This window comes from Cajanus cajan, chromosome 1 (genome assembly GCF_000230855.2).
Source record: "Cajanus cajan strain Asha chromosome 1, NIPB_CcT2T_4, whole genome shotgun sequence".
NCBI lineage: Eukaryota > Viridiplantae > Streptophyta > Magnoliopsida > Fabales > Fabaceae > Cajanus > Cajanus cajan.
Window position 1 is genome coordinate 10,555,229 of NC_138517.1, and position 14,053 is coordinate 10,569,281.

General features: G+C 32.2%; 2 protein-coding genes across 5 annotated transcripts; both read left to right on the plus strand.

The window, feature by feature from the left end:
• Nucleotides 1–1,131: 1,131 nt before the first annotated feature.
• Nucleotides 1,132–5,736, plus strand: LOC109819199 (Acyl-CoA N-acyltransferases (NAT) superfamily protein). 4 transcript variants are annotated; one of them, XR_014433811.1, is made up of 8 exons: nt 1,132–1,285; nt 1,357–1,459; nt 2,317–2,396; nt 2,728–3,057; nt 3,326–3,392; nt 4,381–4,423; nt 4,500–4,562; nt 5,398–5,736. XR_014433811.1 is itself a non-coding variant. In XM_020384832.3 (8 exons), the coding sequence occupies exons 1-8, from the start codon at nt 1,196–1,198 to the stop codon at nt 5,410–5,412; spliced, it is 801 nt and encodes a 266-aa protein (XP_020240421.1). In that variant the 5' UTR covers nt 1,132–1,195; the 3' UTR covers nt 5,413–5,736. The 4 variants fall into 4 exon arrangements, 2 of the variants coding, with proteins under 2 accessions (XP_020240421.1, XP_020240420.1); XM_020384832.3 differs by having other exon boundaries at nt 3,326–3,402; XR_014433810.1 differs by having other exon boundaries at nt 4,381–4,562.
• A 3,003-nt stretch (nt 5,737–8,739) lies between these two features.
• On the plus strand, nt 8,740–10,337 carry LOC145958280 (uncharacterized). Its single transcript, XM_083075164.1, has 3 exons — nt 8,740–9,412; nt 9,487–9,834; nt 10,006–10,337. The coding sequence occupies exons 1-3, from the start codon at nt 8,740–8,742 to the stop codon at nt 10,335–10,337; spliced, it is 1,353 nt and encodes a 450-aa protein (XP_082931290.1).
• The last annotated feature ends 3,716 nt before the right edge of the window (nt 10,338–14,053 follow it).

Below are 14,053 nucleotides of genomic sequence, written 5' to 3' on the forward strand. Positions count from 1 at the left end.
TCCCTCTCCCCATGCTTAATACCACCAATCTTGTGTCTGACATAAGAAAAATAAAGAACTTCTAATTGAAACCACACTTGGCGTCACGAAGGTGCGCCCAACATGACGATGAGTTTTACACTTGGTAGACTCTCAAATTTGCTCAACTCGCCTGAAACTCAGTCAAATCCAACACATGCAACACAAAAATATCATATATTTACATCATCCACAAATCATTTTTAGCAATAACTTCAACATGGAACCAATAAAATGATCAAATCATCAAATTCTCACAACACATTCATGAAAGTACCGAAACACAAATCTCAACATCCAATCTACACAAGTAAACCAACACAACTATGAATTGAGTAAGATCAAACATCATGTAGCTTCACAATTCAACAAAAAATTGAAATCTAACTTCCCTTACCTCAATATCAAATAAAAACATAGTAGGAGAAAGCGAAACGTCCACCCCAAGCTACTCTTAGTTACTCCACACGACAACTACTTATAGATTCTTGGCTCTACAACACCTTGAATCCCAACATAATAAATCAATCATAATCTAAGGAATCTGAGTACTCGAGAATTTAGAAAAGGAATAAGAACTTTCTAATTTCATAATACTTCTATCTAAACTCTTTTCAACTTTTTTAAGAAATTGAACTTATAAAATCTCCTTCTTAAGAAAGATCTTATACACCTTTCCTTTTTCTGACTAAATTAAACTCCTCAAAGATACCTCTAAAAAATTAAAAGTTATAAAAGATTTCAAAATTCCAAAGTTTCCAATAATTAACAAATCAACACAATACAAGTTATATTAAAATCAACAACACAAAATAAAAACATACAATGTTACAACTTAAAAAAGAACGTATTTATTTAACTTAAAATAATTTTCAAGAACAAATAATTATTTCATATATTTTAGAGATGAAAATTAAAAAATATTTTATAAAAATTAAAACCGAATTCCCTATTTTATGAGAGCAAGTGAATGATATCAAATGTTAGAGGGTGATTTATTTATTTATAAAATACTAAAATGAGAATCGCTTATCTTACTCAGATTAAAAATATATTCGAGGTTAAATATAATTTTTATATTTTGGAATATTTTAATTTTGAATTTAATAAATTGTTTAATAAACATCGACATCTCTTCACTTCGTAAACCCCGTCTTTGTTGTTGCACTGACCGGCAATGGAATCCGAGACTCTCCAACGACGCCGTTCGAGCAGTGCCAGCCCCAACAACGCGCCTATCAGAGAGAAGAGGCAGAAACGCAGCGAGGTGTGTCGTTTTACGAATCTGAACCAAACCATGGTTAGGTCACTTACTCGGTTCCATTTTTCAATTTTCAGGTACTCGCCAAGAAGAAAGCCGTCGAAGAACTCATCAAAGCCGCACGTGCCGAAAAGGACCATCTTGCTACTTTTCCCGCGTTTCGCCGTTTCCACTTAAACGGTAACCGTTTTGGATTTGCTACATCTTGTTATTTCAGTTACCAAAAATTAAAAAAAGATTATTGGATGAGTTAAAGTTGTGCTCACACATCAATGGCTTGCTAGATTCCCGATGAACTTGGTAACTAACTTAACGAGGGTTCTAACCAATTTAAATGCGTGTTCGGTTTAATGTGTTTGATCCTCTTATAATATTATATAATAACTTGCCCTAACAATAAAACTAGATAAAACTTCATTGAACTCTGTTTGAATAAACTTCTCCAAAAATATTTGTAGGAAAAGAAAACTGAAATGAAGTGGATATAGTAAGCTTATCTACTGAAAATAAAGAGTATTTTATAGTAAAATAGTTCTTAAAAACTCTTCTGGACTATATCCAAGCATGCTCTGTGTACAAGTTAAAAATAATTTTTTTTTTTTTGAAAAACCTAATATGAGAGTTTTTATAAATTAACTTATTTGATTTTTTATTTTATATTTTCTGCTTCTATAAGTACTTCATGAGAAGTTTATGCAAAAAGACCCTTATTACAGTAACATGAGTTTATTATCACTAGGGTCGGCCCATCAATGAATGATTTGGGTAATATGTAAAAGGTTTTAGGTACTAATGTTCTTGTTACATTGTAGGCTAAATTTTTTTATTTTTTATTTATTATTATTATTATTATTATTATTATTATTATTTTTTACAATAACACGAGTCAATGAAAGAGGTGATAGTGGGGGCTAACTTTTTTAATTTTTGATACCGTGTTATTAGTGCAAAGTATCCCTGCCAATGGATAATGTTGATTTTTGTGTTTGGTTGTTTTTTTGTTGGTTCTAAGTGCCTATTTTTAACCTGATTTCTAGGTCTCTCTGTGTGCTTGAAGTCAGGACATGGCAATAAACTTTCCTCACCTATTAAGCATTATATTCAGAGTCTCCTTAAGGTAGAGAGAATGCTAGAGATTTAGAATATGTGTGTGCTCGTGGGTGTGTTTATACTAGAATCTGAAGGAGAATCTGTAATTTTTCCCATTTGTTCATGTTTATCTACATTTGGTTTTTGTTCTGTTCAAAAGATGTACCTAGCTAATTCCGTGAAAGAGAGAGAAGAATTATTTATTGAAATTTTGAATTTTATTCTCGTTTTTTTATGATGTGATATGATTAGTGTCAAAATCTGTCTTTTTGGATCATGGTTGGTTTTCGTTTGTTATTTGTTGAAATGAAATGAACGGGCTTACAAAAATGTTTGATTTCTGTTTCCCAAACCTGCAGCTAAACATGGAAGGACCGTATGGATCTGAGTGGACAGAGGAAGAAAAGGTGAAGCGCAGAGAAATGGTTGCTCCTGAAGCACATTATGTATTTGTGCATGAGGTTGCCAATTCAAATGCTGATGAGATGACAATGATGTTGACTGCAGCAGAGACTTCAACTTGTTGTCTAGAAGATAGTGGCCCATTGGTTGGATTTGTACAGTACCGCTTTATTTTGGAAGAAGAGATACCAGTGCTTTATGTGTATGAATTACAGCTTGAGCCTTGTGTTCAGGGGAAGGGACTGGGGAAGTTTCTAATGCAACTTGTTGAGCTTATGGCGCAAAAGGTAATGCTGAATTGTTTTTACATCTTCCTTTGATATTAATGATAATTGAGAAGTGGCACTCTGTTGCAACTTGCAAAGGACACAGCCGTTAAGCTTGGGAAAGATGATGGATTGTTGAACATTATGATATGTGAAGAAACTAAGTTTATTTTTTGGTTGATGTATAGTATTCATAATTTCCATTTGGAAATTTCTTATGCCCTTTAACAGGATTTTCAATGTATACGGTCTCTGATCTACTATTTTCCTTGTTTAATGTCTTCTGTAGAACTGTATGGGTGCTGTCATGCTGACTGTTCAAAAAGCAAACACATTAGCTATGGATTTCTATACAAGTAAGCTGAGGTAACATCTCCACTTATGTATGCTGCCATCATTGAACTACTTTGCTAAATATGTCAAGTTTGATGAGAATGAAAGGGAGACAGAATTTCCTAACACCAAATGTTCGTGTTCTGTTAGGCTTACTAATTGTATGTCAACCTAAGACATTTCATGGTAAACTTGTCTGATTTTGAACAAGCATACGAAGGGGACAACATTGCTAGTCTTAGTGCAAACTGGCATTCTGTCGCAGTGGGTTTGGAGGGGGAGGGTGGAATTGTTGACAAGTCCTGATGAAAGGTGTAACCAATAATCCGTGAACATATTATTGAAAAGAGTGATCTGAGAGTCTGAACCTAATATATGTTTAAGAGGGGTGTTTCATTAATTCAAAATCATGAGAAGTTCACAAATAACTATGTTTCATGTGTTCAACAACTAACTTTTCAACAAACACTTCTAGGAAAAGAAAAGAGAATGAATCAAGGAGGAAATATTAATCAAAATTCTCTCAAATTGAAATCAACTTGGGTGCATCATCTTGTTTAGAGTCTCCCTCATTTAATTTCTCAACATGTTGACGTGTATAAGTTAATTTAACTTCTATGAGAAGTTTGATTTATTTTACCTCCTTAATTCATTTTATTTTATTCTCTTCTAAGCATTTATTGAGAAGTTTATCCAAACTACCTTATTACTATATATAGTTATATTTTCTCATGCAATCACATGCTTATTTGCACAAATCCAGGACATGTCAATTGCTTGTGTGATTCTAATTTATAATTTAGTTATTATAATAGTATTTGTTATCTTTGGTGATTACACATAAAAATAAAGAACAGTATGATTATTACAGGTCTCTCTGCAGCTCTAATAAAAAGTTTTGGATTTTTGCAAGTCATGCAAATGTTTCTATTTTATCTACCTTTTGCTAATATACCTTTTTCCCTCCCTTTGGTTTTTGTTTTGTTGAATGATGAAATATTTCTGTTACAGATATATCATATCGGCTATGTCACCTTCAAAAGTCAATCCAATGGTATACAGAATTTTTTTTTTTCCTTTTTCATGTTATCATATGAAAATGTTCTGCTATTTTTTTTTCTTAAATGCAGATGGACAAGAGTTATGAAATTCTTTGTAAAACATTCAATGATGAAGCTAAAACCATTTTGGAGGTAAGGCACCAACTGAGGACTCTGTTAGATTTGATTTCTGAAGCAGTGCCACTAAACTTCATAAAACACCTTTCCTTATGAGCAATTTCCAAATCAGTTGGGTTTTAAACTTCGTATCATCATACATTCACCATTGAATTTTGTAAAACACCTTCCCCATTTAACTGTATGTCTAGATCAGTCATGCTTTAAAGTTTTTATTGCTATGACATTTTTATGCTTCACATTCTACACTGTAAACATTATCTCAGAAGAACTACGTTTTTTTTAACATTTGTTTGATCTTGGTCTTTCCCTACTTGTACCAACATGACGAGGCTGCTAAATGGGAACAGTTTTTTCTTTTTCATCTTGGGGTGGCTATATTAGTTGAACTTGTCGGATTGCATACGATCTTTCGAGGCTGTGCTCCATTTAGTTGGTGATATACCAATTATTCTTGAGATATTTCAATACTTAGGATGCTGTTCTTTCTCTGGAAAAGAAAGATGATTTGAGTTAGTTCTCCTTGGGTCTGTTTTGCTTTAGCTTTTTTCTAATTTGTTACTTGAAACAGAAATGTTAACCTCGTTAGCTTGTGTGTTCAGTAAATACATCTGCATGTTTCTTCTGTTGATATTCAGTGTGACCAAAGCTTTTTAAATTTGCGGGATAGAGAGGATGAGTTGGTCCTGTTGGACTCAAAGTGATTAGTCCCATTGATAAAAAAAAGAAGTGATTAGTCCCATTTTTATAGGCTTCTTTACTGTACCAACCAAGTACCCTTCTTTATTGGGTTCTTTTTGTTTCTTTTTTATCTGTTCATTTAAAAGAATTTTCTTTTGTCACATTGTAGATGCCAGCTGCTTGAGATAAAGTGGGTCTGACTCATCCTTGCTCAAATGTTATATAACACGAGGTTGTTGGAAGTGGAACACAAGTATTTTTCATGCAAAGTTCGTCTGAAATTAAGCCAAGATGAGGGGGCATGTGCTGACAAGAATTATATTGGTAAATAAAAGACAAATGGTGCATGATAGGATTGCGTTCTATGTTTTAGGAAAAAAATGATTCTTTAGGATAATGTTATTTTATTTTTAGCTTTTCTTAGTATTGTGTTTTATGAGGAAGATTGTATATTGGAAATGTAACAACTGAATCCATTCGTCACGAATATCAAAAACACTTTGCTTCTCCTTTGTGCCTTTTAACATTTCATCGCAAATCGCCTTTTACTTTGCTTCTCCTTTGTACCTTTTACACTTTGATTTTAGAAACACTTTGCTTTTAATCGCCATAATAGAAAATTTAGGAGTCCTTTAATGAGCCAGATCATCATCATCTATGCCTAAGGTATTCGGTTTGGTAACCACTTTAAGGAATATGGTTCAGGAACCACTTTCTTGATTTCTATTCACTCTACATTAAAAAAAAAAAAAACTCAATATAGGTATCTACTTTAAAATTTTAATATTTCTTTTACAATTATTTTTTCTTTAAACTCTTAAAGAATAAATATAGAGGTAAAAAGTATTTCTTTTTATAAGATGTATTTATATTAGGAAGCCCCACTTTTAAAATGGAACCGTTATCCAAATGCTCTAATGCATCGTCTATGATATATAATGGGTACAGATAATAGTGACTTTAAATCATCGTCTATGATATATATCATACAAGGGGACAATGTCTATGCATCACGTTGCTGAAGGGAGAAAATGCGTTTTTTTTTTCTTTTTTTTTTTCTGGCTTTTGTGTATGGGCTTTTTGACCAAACTCGGGTCCTTTTACAAGTTTATTACGTAAATGGGGCTCTTTTGAAAGTATTTACGCCTTTGGGACTGTTTACGACGGTGTCGCTATAGCTATAGCGACACCAATGATACGTGGCAAAATTTTTTTTTTTTGTGTAGAGTGGGCTGGAATGAGCCACATGAGTGTCGCTATGGGCTGGGCCAACACAGTTGATGCACTAAGAAAAATGATGTAAGCCCATAGCGACACCCTCTAACAAAAAAAAAGAAAAAAATGAAAAATAATAGAAATGCAAAATAAAATTAATAAACTGATTTATTTTATTATATGTTTATAAAAATAAAATTAAGTTATTTAAAAATGTAATTTTAAAATAAATTTGATGTATTTTTTAATAGAGGCGCTATGGGCCATAGCGACACTGTGTCGCTATGGGCCATAACGCCTTGCATTTTAATTTTTTGCAAAATAATCATGTTTTATATATAATTATTCGTTTATATATTTTTAATTCAAAGTAAACAAACTGAATAATTAAAATAAAATTATTATATTAAAAATAATTTTAAAATAAATTGTGGAAAAAATAAGTAAATAAAATAACATTATATATATTTTAAATAGTGGCACTATGGCCTATAGCGACACTGTGTCGCTATGACCCATAGTGCCACCACCTTTTTTTTGTTTTTGTTTTAAATTAATAAGTTAAATTTTTTTTTACAAATTTTTTATTATTATTCATTTTTACATAAGATTATATTTATAAATGTATGTTTTCTGTAATATCTTAATTTTATACAGCTTTTATTCATTTTTATGTTTTTTTATTAATTTAAAAAGTGGCGCTATGGCCTATAGCGACACTGTGTCGCTATGGCCCATAGCGCCACCAGCTTTTAATATTTTTTTTTTAATTATTAACTTAAATTATTTGATACAAATTTTATTTTTTATTATTCATTTGACATAACATTATATTTATAAATGTATGTTTTCTGTTATTTTTTAATTTTAATCAATTTTTATTCCTTTTTATGTAATTTTCTTAATTTTAAAAGTGGCGCTATGGCCCATAGCGACACTATCAGTATATACCCCCCTCTCAATTACGTTTTTTTCCCATTTGGAATCAAATATTTAACAGTTACGTTTTGCTTTGATTTAAATTTGTGAGCTAGTTACGTTTGTTTCTGATTGAAATATGTGAGTATAATTTTGTTTTTGTTAATATATAAATTGTAGCTATTTGTACTAATTAATTTTTTTGTTGCAAATATTATGGATCAAATGATTGCTTATATTTACACTGGAAAGATGTATGAAGGTGCTGAAGGTGCTGAAGGTGTAACATTTGATGGACCAAGAAAAGGAATGTATATTAAACGAGGTATCACTTTGGATATATTAAAGAGAAGGATTCACAACAAATTTAGTCTTAACTCAAATCAAGTGGTATTATCTATAAGTTACAGATTTTTAGTTTCACAAGGTGATAACAACATATATTCTTCATTGGGATTGAGTGACGATGATGATGTACAATGCAAGATAGAAGCATTTCAGAGCCAAAATGTGATGTCAATAATGGAATTATATGCTGAAATAGGTATGCAAGAATCTTCTACTTTTTCATTAGAAAACTTGTCAATTGAACGATCACCTTTGATCACAAGAGACGAAGATGAAGATGACGAAGAAGATGAAGACTATCATGTTTCATCATCATATGAAAGCATTGATGAATCCAATGAAGATGAAATTGATAATTGTGAACCATCTGATGATGAGGTACAGCCGGATGTTATTGTTAATAGTCCAATGGTTGAACCAATTTCAATGTATCCATCTACTGAAGGTAACATCTGAAAATTAAATTTATCAATAATTTGTTATTTGTTTAAAATAAATTGTTGAAATTGATTTTATTGAAATTACTAAATTCATTATTATTAAAATAGGTGGAAGTCAATTTTGGGGTAATTTACCCCACTACACTAACATCAATTGGAATCATCCCGATGAAGAAGATATCCCAGGGATGGATCTGCGTAATACTTGGTCAATTGGCCAAGATTTATATGTGGGGTTGGAGTTTGAGAATAAAGATGCGGTTAAAAATGCAGTAAAGCAAAATGCAATGAGAATGCATCAAAGTTTTTATGTGATTGAGTCGAAAAAGACTAAGTGGGTTGTTAGATGTCCAAATGCACATGATGGATGTGGATGGTACATGAGAGCCATTGAGTCAAAGAGATCTGATAAGTGGAAAGTGACTTAGTGGGGTGGACGTTATACGTGTTTGAACATGTCTTTGTCCCAAGATCATGCTAAGTTAGATTCTGAGTTAATTGCAACATTCATACAAGGTAAGTTCTGCAAAGTTTATAGTTTATATTAATAATAATTTATCTTAGTGATTACTAATATTTAATATGTAGGAATGGTTAACCAAGATCCATCAATCAAGATTAGCCTTATCCAAGAGAGAATAACATCTCAAACTGGGTTCAAAATATCTTATAGAAAGGCTTGGATGGCGAAACAAAAAGCAATTGTTAACGTTTTTGGAGATTGGGAAGAATCGTATGCTTATTTACCTCGATGGCTCCAATACATGAAAGAAATTGCTCCAGGGTCATTTTATGATCTGTTTCATGATGAGTTTTTTGTTGGTAATCGTTGTCATCGTGGTTATCGTCAATTTCACAGATTATTCTGGACATTCAAGCCGTGTTGTGATGCCTTTAATTTTTGTAAACCGTTGATACAAGTTGATGACACTCATCTATATGGCAAGTATCGAGGTACATTACTCATTGCTACAACACAAGATGGTAATAACAACGTTCTTCCTCTTGCATTTGCTGTGGTTGAAGGAGAAACATTACTTGCGTGGTCGTGGTTCTTGTCTCATTTGCGGTTACATGTTACAAACAAAGAAATGATATGTTTAATATCTGATCGACATCGTAGCATTAAATCGACCATTGACAATGAGGCAATTGGTTGGAGACCGCCAAATGCATATCACAAGTATTGCATTAGGCACATTGCAAGTAATTTTAATACTCGATTCAAGGATGTGAAACTTAAACAAAAGCTTGTGAAGTTAGGTACGTATTGTTATTTTAAATTTTTTAATCATTTCAAAAAAATTTATTGTGCATCATTTATAATTTGTATGCAGGGTATACACCATGTAAGCACATTTTTTATCGCAATTTGCAAAAGTTTTGTGAATCTAGCCCTGATGTTGAAAGGTGGATAGGAGCGATATCAAAAGATAAATGGAGCATGGCATATGATGCAGATGGTCGAAGATATGGTCATATAACAACAAATTTGTCTGAATGTGTTAACAAGGTTTTAAAGGATTGTAGAAATCTCCCTATCACTGCATTAGTTTGGTCGACGTATACCAGGTGCGCTGAGTATTTTAGTAATCGTGGTAGTCGTGCTTTAGCCGATGTTTCATCTAGGAAGGTCTTCGTTTCAAAGTTGGTTGAAGCTTTGCAAAAAAATCAAGAAGAGGCTTGTTCCCACCAAGTTTGTAGATACGACATTCAATCTTCTAAATTTGAGGTTGAATAGGCCTTTGATCTAATAACACAAACAGGAGGCAAGAAATGGGTAGTCAATTTAAAGGAACGATACTGTCAATGCAGAAAGTTTACAACATTTCATTATCCTTGTTCTCATGTTATAGCTGCATGTGGTGTTGTTAGCATTGATTACTACCAGTTTATAGATCCTGTTTATACCAGTGATTATGTTTTAAAAGCCTACTCTGGTCCGTGGGAACCAATCGGAAATGAAGACTTAATCCCTCCGAGTAATGAGGATTGGATACTTGTCCCAGATCCAACATCGGTGCGCGGGAAAGGGAGACCAAAATCCACAAGAATTAGAAATGAAATGGATTGGGTTGAGAGCTCACAACGACGACCAAAATGTAGCATATGCAAACAAGAAGGTCACAACAGGCGCAATTGTCCATCTAAGTCTAATAATCAGTCGATAAATTTTGAAGATGTTTAGCATTTTTTAAAGATAATGTAATTACTAATGTGTATTGATGATGGTCATTGTATAACATAATGTAATTACTATTGTCTATTCATAATTATACAAAATCTACTCATCATTGTCTTCCTCATCTTCCTCATGATGATTCCCTCTAACAGTAGCAGGAGTTAGAATACACCGTCGTGGTCTTTCCCTTGCAACCCTTTGAGGATTTCTTCGAACAGGTAATTGTTCTGGCTGTGATGGTTGATGACTAGCCTCCGCAGAAAATTGTGGACGCAAATCAACACCTGCAACGTCATATTTGACACAAATTATTAATATTCATAAAAATTATAAGAAGAAAAGAATAACAAATTAATAAAATATGAGTAGACCTGATGTATAAGCACGACTGATATAATCATGATCATACAGAATATGAAAAGGTGTTTCCTGACTAGATTGTGTGGCATCCTGTGGCATACTTGGCTGTGGAGTCATTAAAGGGGAATGTCCAAAAATATGATCCATCATTTCTGATGACATAGTTGGTTTCGGTGATGAGTCTAAACCAAGTGACTCATAGATATGTGTAGTAGTCATCGGAACTGATGTCTCAAAACCTGGTGGGCGAGGTGGAGTGTACCAATATGTATATTGGGATTGCGATGGATAAGTGCGCTCTTGAGAAGGAATATAATATAACCCTGCTACTCTGTCTGGCACTGTAGGGTACATCTGATCCATCGCCTCAACTGCCGTTCTTCGTCTAGGTAACCCTGCAGCCTCCCTTGACTGTGGAGGAACATTGAAAGTCCCCACGTCATATGAACCAGGGGGAAGGGGTGCTTCCTCAGCTGGCTCAACGAATCTAGCCCTATAGTCATCAGATATCGATAATAATCGATTAGTCTGCTCTGTGACTGCTTCCACAGAAAAGTCTATCCTGCCATGAAGAGATGTCAAGTATGCCAAACATTCAGTTACGTCTCCCTACATATAGAAAACAAAATAAAATTAGTTTACAACTTTATAATTTAACAAAATAATATATTAAAATATGAGTTGTAATATGCACATACCACAACTGAGTCTTTAACTTCATCAGGATCAATGTAAAACTTCCCCTTTCTGCGATACCACCTCATGTATTCAGAATTTGGACCTAATAGTTCAACCTGTGGAGGAGTAGGTGCAAAGTGGTATGCATATCGATTGGCCCAGTGCTCAAGTGCTGGACTTAATATTGTAGTCCAATCATCATCAGTTTTTCCTCGTAGGGTCAACGCATGCACATGAGCAGGAGTCATCGGAGGATTTGGAATTGGTTGTTGGCAACCAAATTGCCTCATCACCCTATCAGGCTGATGCCATTCACAAATACACAAAGAAAGTAAGGGGATTACAGAACCCCAAATACGAATCCCCTGTGTGCAGTCCTCGGGCATCTGTTCCAAAGGCGGATATGGTTGCCAAATAATCTGTAAATAAAATAATTTAATTAGTTTATATTAAAATACTAATAACTTACATAATGAAAACCGTAAACCCTTAAATTTTAGTTACTTACAGATTTTCTGGTCAAACGATCAAAGAATTTGCGATAAAATTTAATATCATCGCTCATGCTTATTTTAGTGGTTGTGTTGGACCACCTGAAATCAAAATGTAAACAATTAATTTCTCTAAAATTTATTGAATAATTTTAAAAATGTTAATATTTGAATTTGATCATACCTTAAACCAATAGGACAGGCTGGAGGAATAAGTGGGAATGGAGAAGACAAAATGGTTGGGAATCGTTCCCATGCCCATAACTGCAATAAAAGTGTAAACCCACCACAACTTGGAGTTTTGTAATCAGTAGAGGTGCATAAATTGCGATACAAACATCCAAGCACAGCTGCACCCCATGCATACGTCTTAATGGTCTGAAAGCCACCTAAGAACGCCAACCACCTCAATGAGACATAGCTGGAAGATCTATCAGGAAACAGAAGCCCTCCTATAAACCGTAGTATCCAAGCTCGAGCATAAGGAAGCAACTGATGTAGCTCCTGTAGATCATCTGCAATCTCATTAAAATATGTTGCCAACCAAGATAGCTTCAGCCGATGTCCTTTAATTTCTGACTCAGGTGGAACAACACCTAAAAAATCATGAGCTGCATAAAATAAAACAAATTATTTACCGATTTTTAATATTATAAAACACAATTACTATAACAAAAAAATAAAACTTAAAAGTATTGTTATTTTAGTACCTAATTCGAATATATTAGTACTGCCTCGACTTAACAGTGTTTCACCGTCAACTGGAAGACCAACAATCATACCAACATCTTGGAGAGTAATTGTGCATTCTCCAAATGGCATGTGAAATGTGTGTGTTTCTGGTCTCCATCGTTCTACCAAAGCAGTTAATAAACCAGGACTAACTTTGATATAACTCAACCAAGCAATCCATCCAAATCCAGCCTGGTCTAATAACAGAACTATTTGATGTGGAATTCCGTCAATTCCATTGCGTGTTGGAGCAGCACGTCGTGCTAATAATCTCCTATCATCTTCTCTATTCCAAACATGTTGTGAAACATGTATGGATTGCAATGACAATAAATCATCCTTAACGGGTCCACAACTCACATGCATAGATGTAGAAGATGATGCCATCTATAACAAAATTTAACAACACATTATTTCATACATTATATAAAATATAAATAAAGCAAAAAAATACAAATATAACTAAATTAATTACACATAATGAAATTTAATCATTTTAAATTAAATCAATTTTAAATTAAAATAAAATTATTTTTAAAAATATATAAATTACACAAAAATGAATTAATTCAATTTTAAATTTAAATATCATTATTTTCAATATAAATAAATTGTACACAGAAATAAATTAAATCAATTCATAATTTAAATAAAACTATTTTTTAATTAAATATAAATAACACAGATTTAAATAAAATTAATTTTGAAATCAATTTAAATTACACAGAATTAAATTAAATCAATTTAAATTTTAAATATCATTATTTTTAAAATAAAGATAAATTACACAGAAATAATTTAATTCAATTAAAAATTTAATAAAATTTTTAAAAAATAAATTTAAATAACACGTTATTAAATTAAATGACACGTGGCCACTGTAATCAATTTTTCAACTACCATCAGTGTCGCTATGGGCTATAACGACTCTGTGTCGCTATAGGCCATAACGGCACTATATTTGAAGTTTTTTTTTTTTTTTTTAAATTATTAACTATATTATTTATTTAATTCTATTGTTTTATATTATCATATAAATTTTAATTACTATTTATAAAATTATTTTTCCATTAATTTCTTTATTTAATATATATATATATATATATTTATTTATTTTTATGTATTTATAATAGTGGCGCTATGGCCTATAGCGATACACAGCGCCACTTATTTTGACCTTTTTATTTTTTTAAATTATGAACTATATTATTTTTTTAATTATTTTATTTTATATTATCATATAAATTTAGTTACTATTTATAAACTTATTTTTCCATTAATTTCTTTATTTAATATATATATATATATATTTATTTATTTTTATGTATTTATAATAGTGGCGCTATGGTCTATAGCGACACACAGTCACTATAGGCCATAGCGCCACTTATTTTGACGTTTTTATTTTTTTAAATTATGAATTATATTATTTTTTTAATTATTTTATTTTACATTATCATA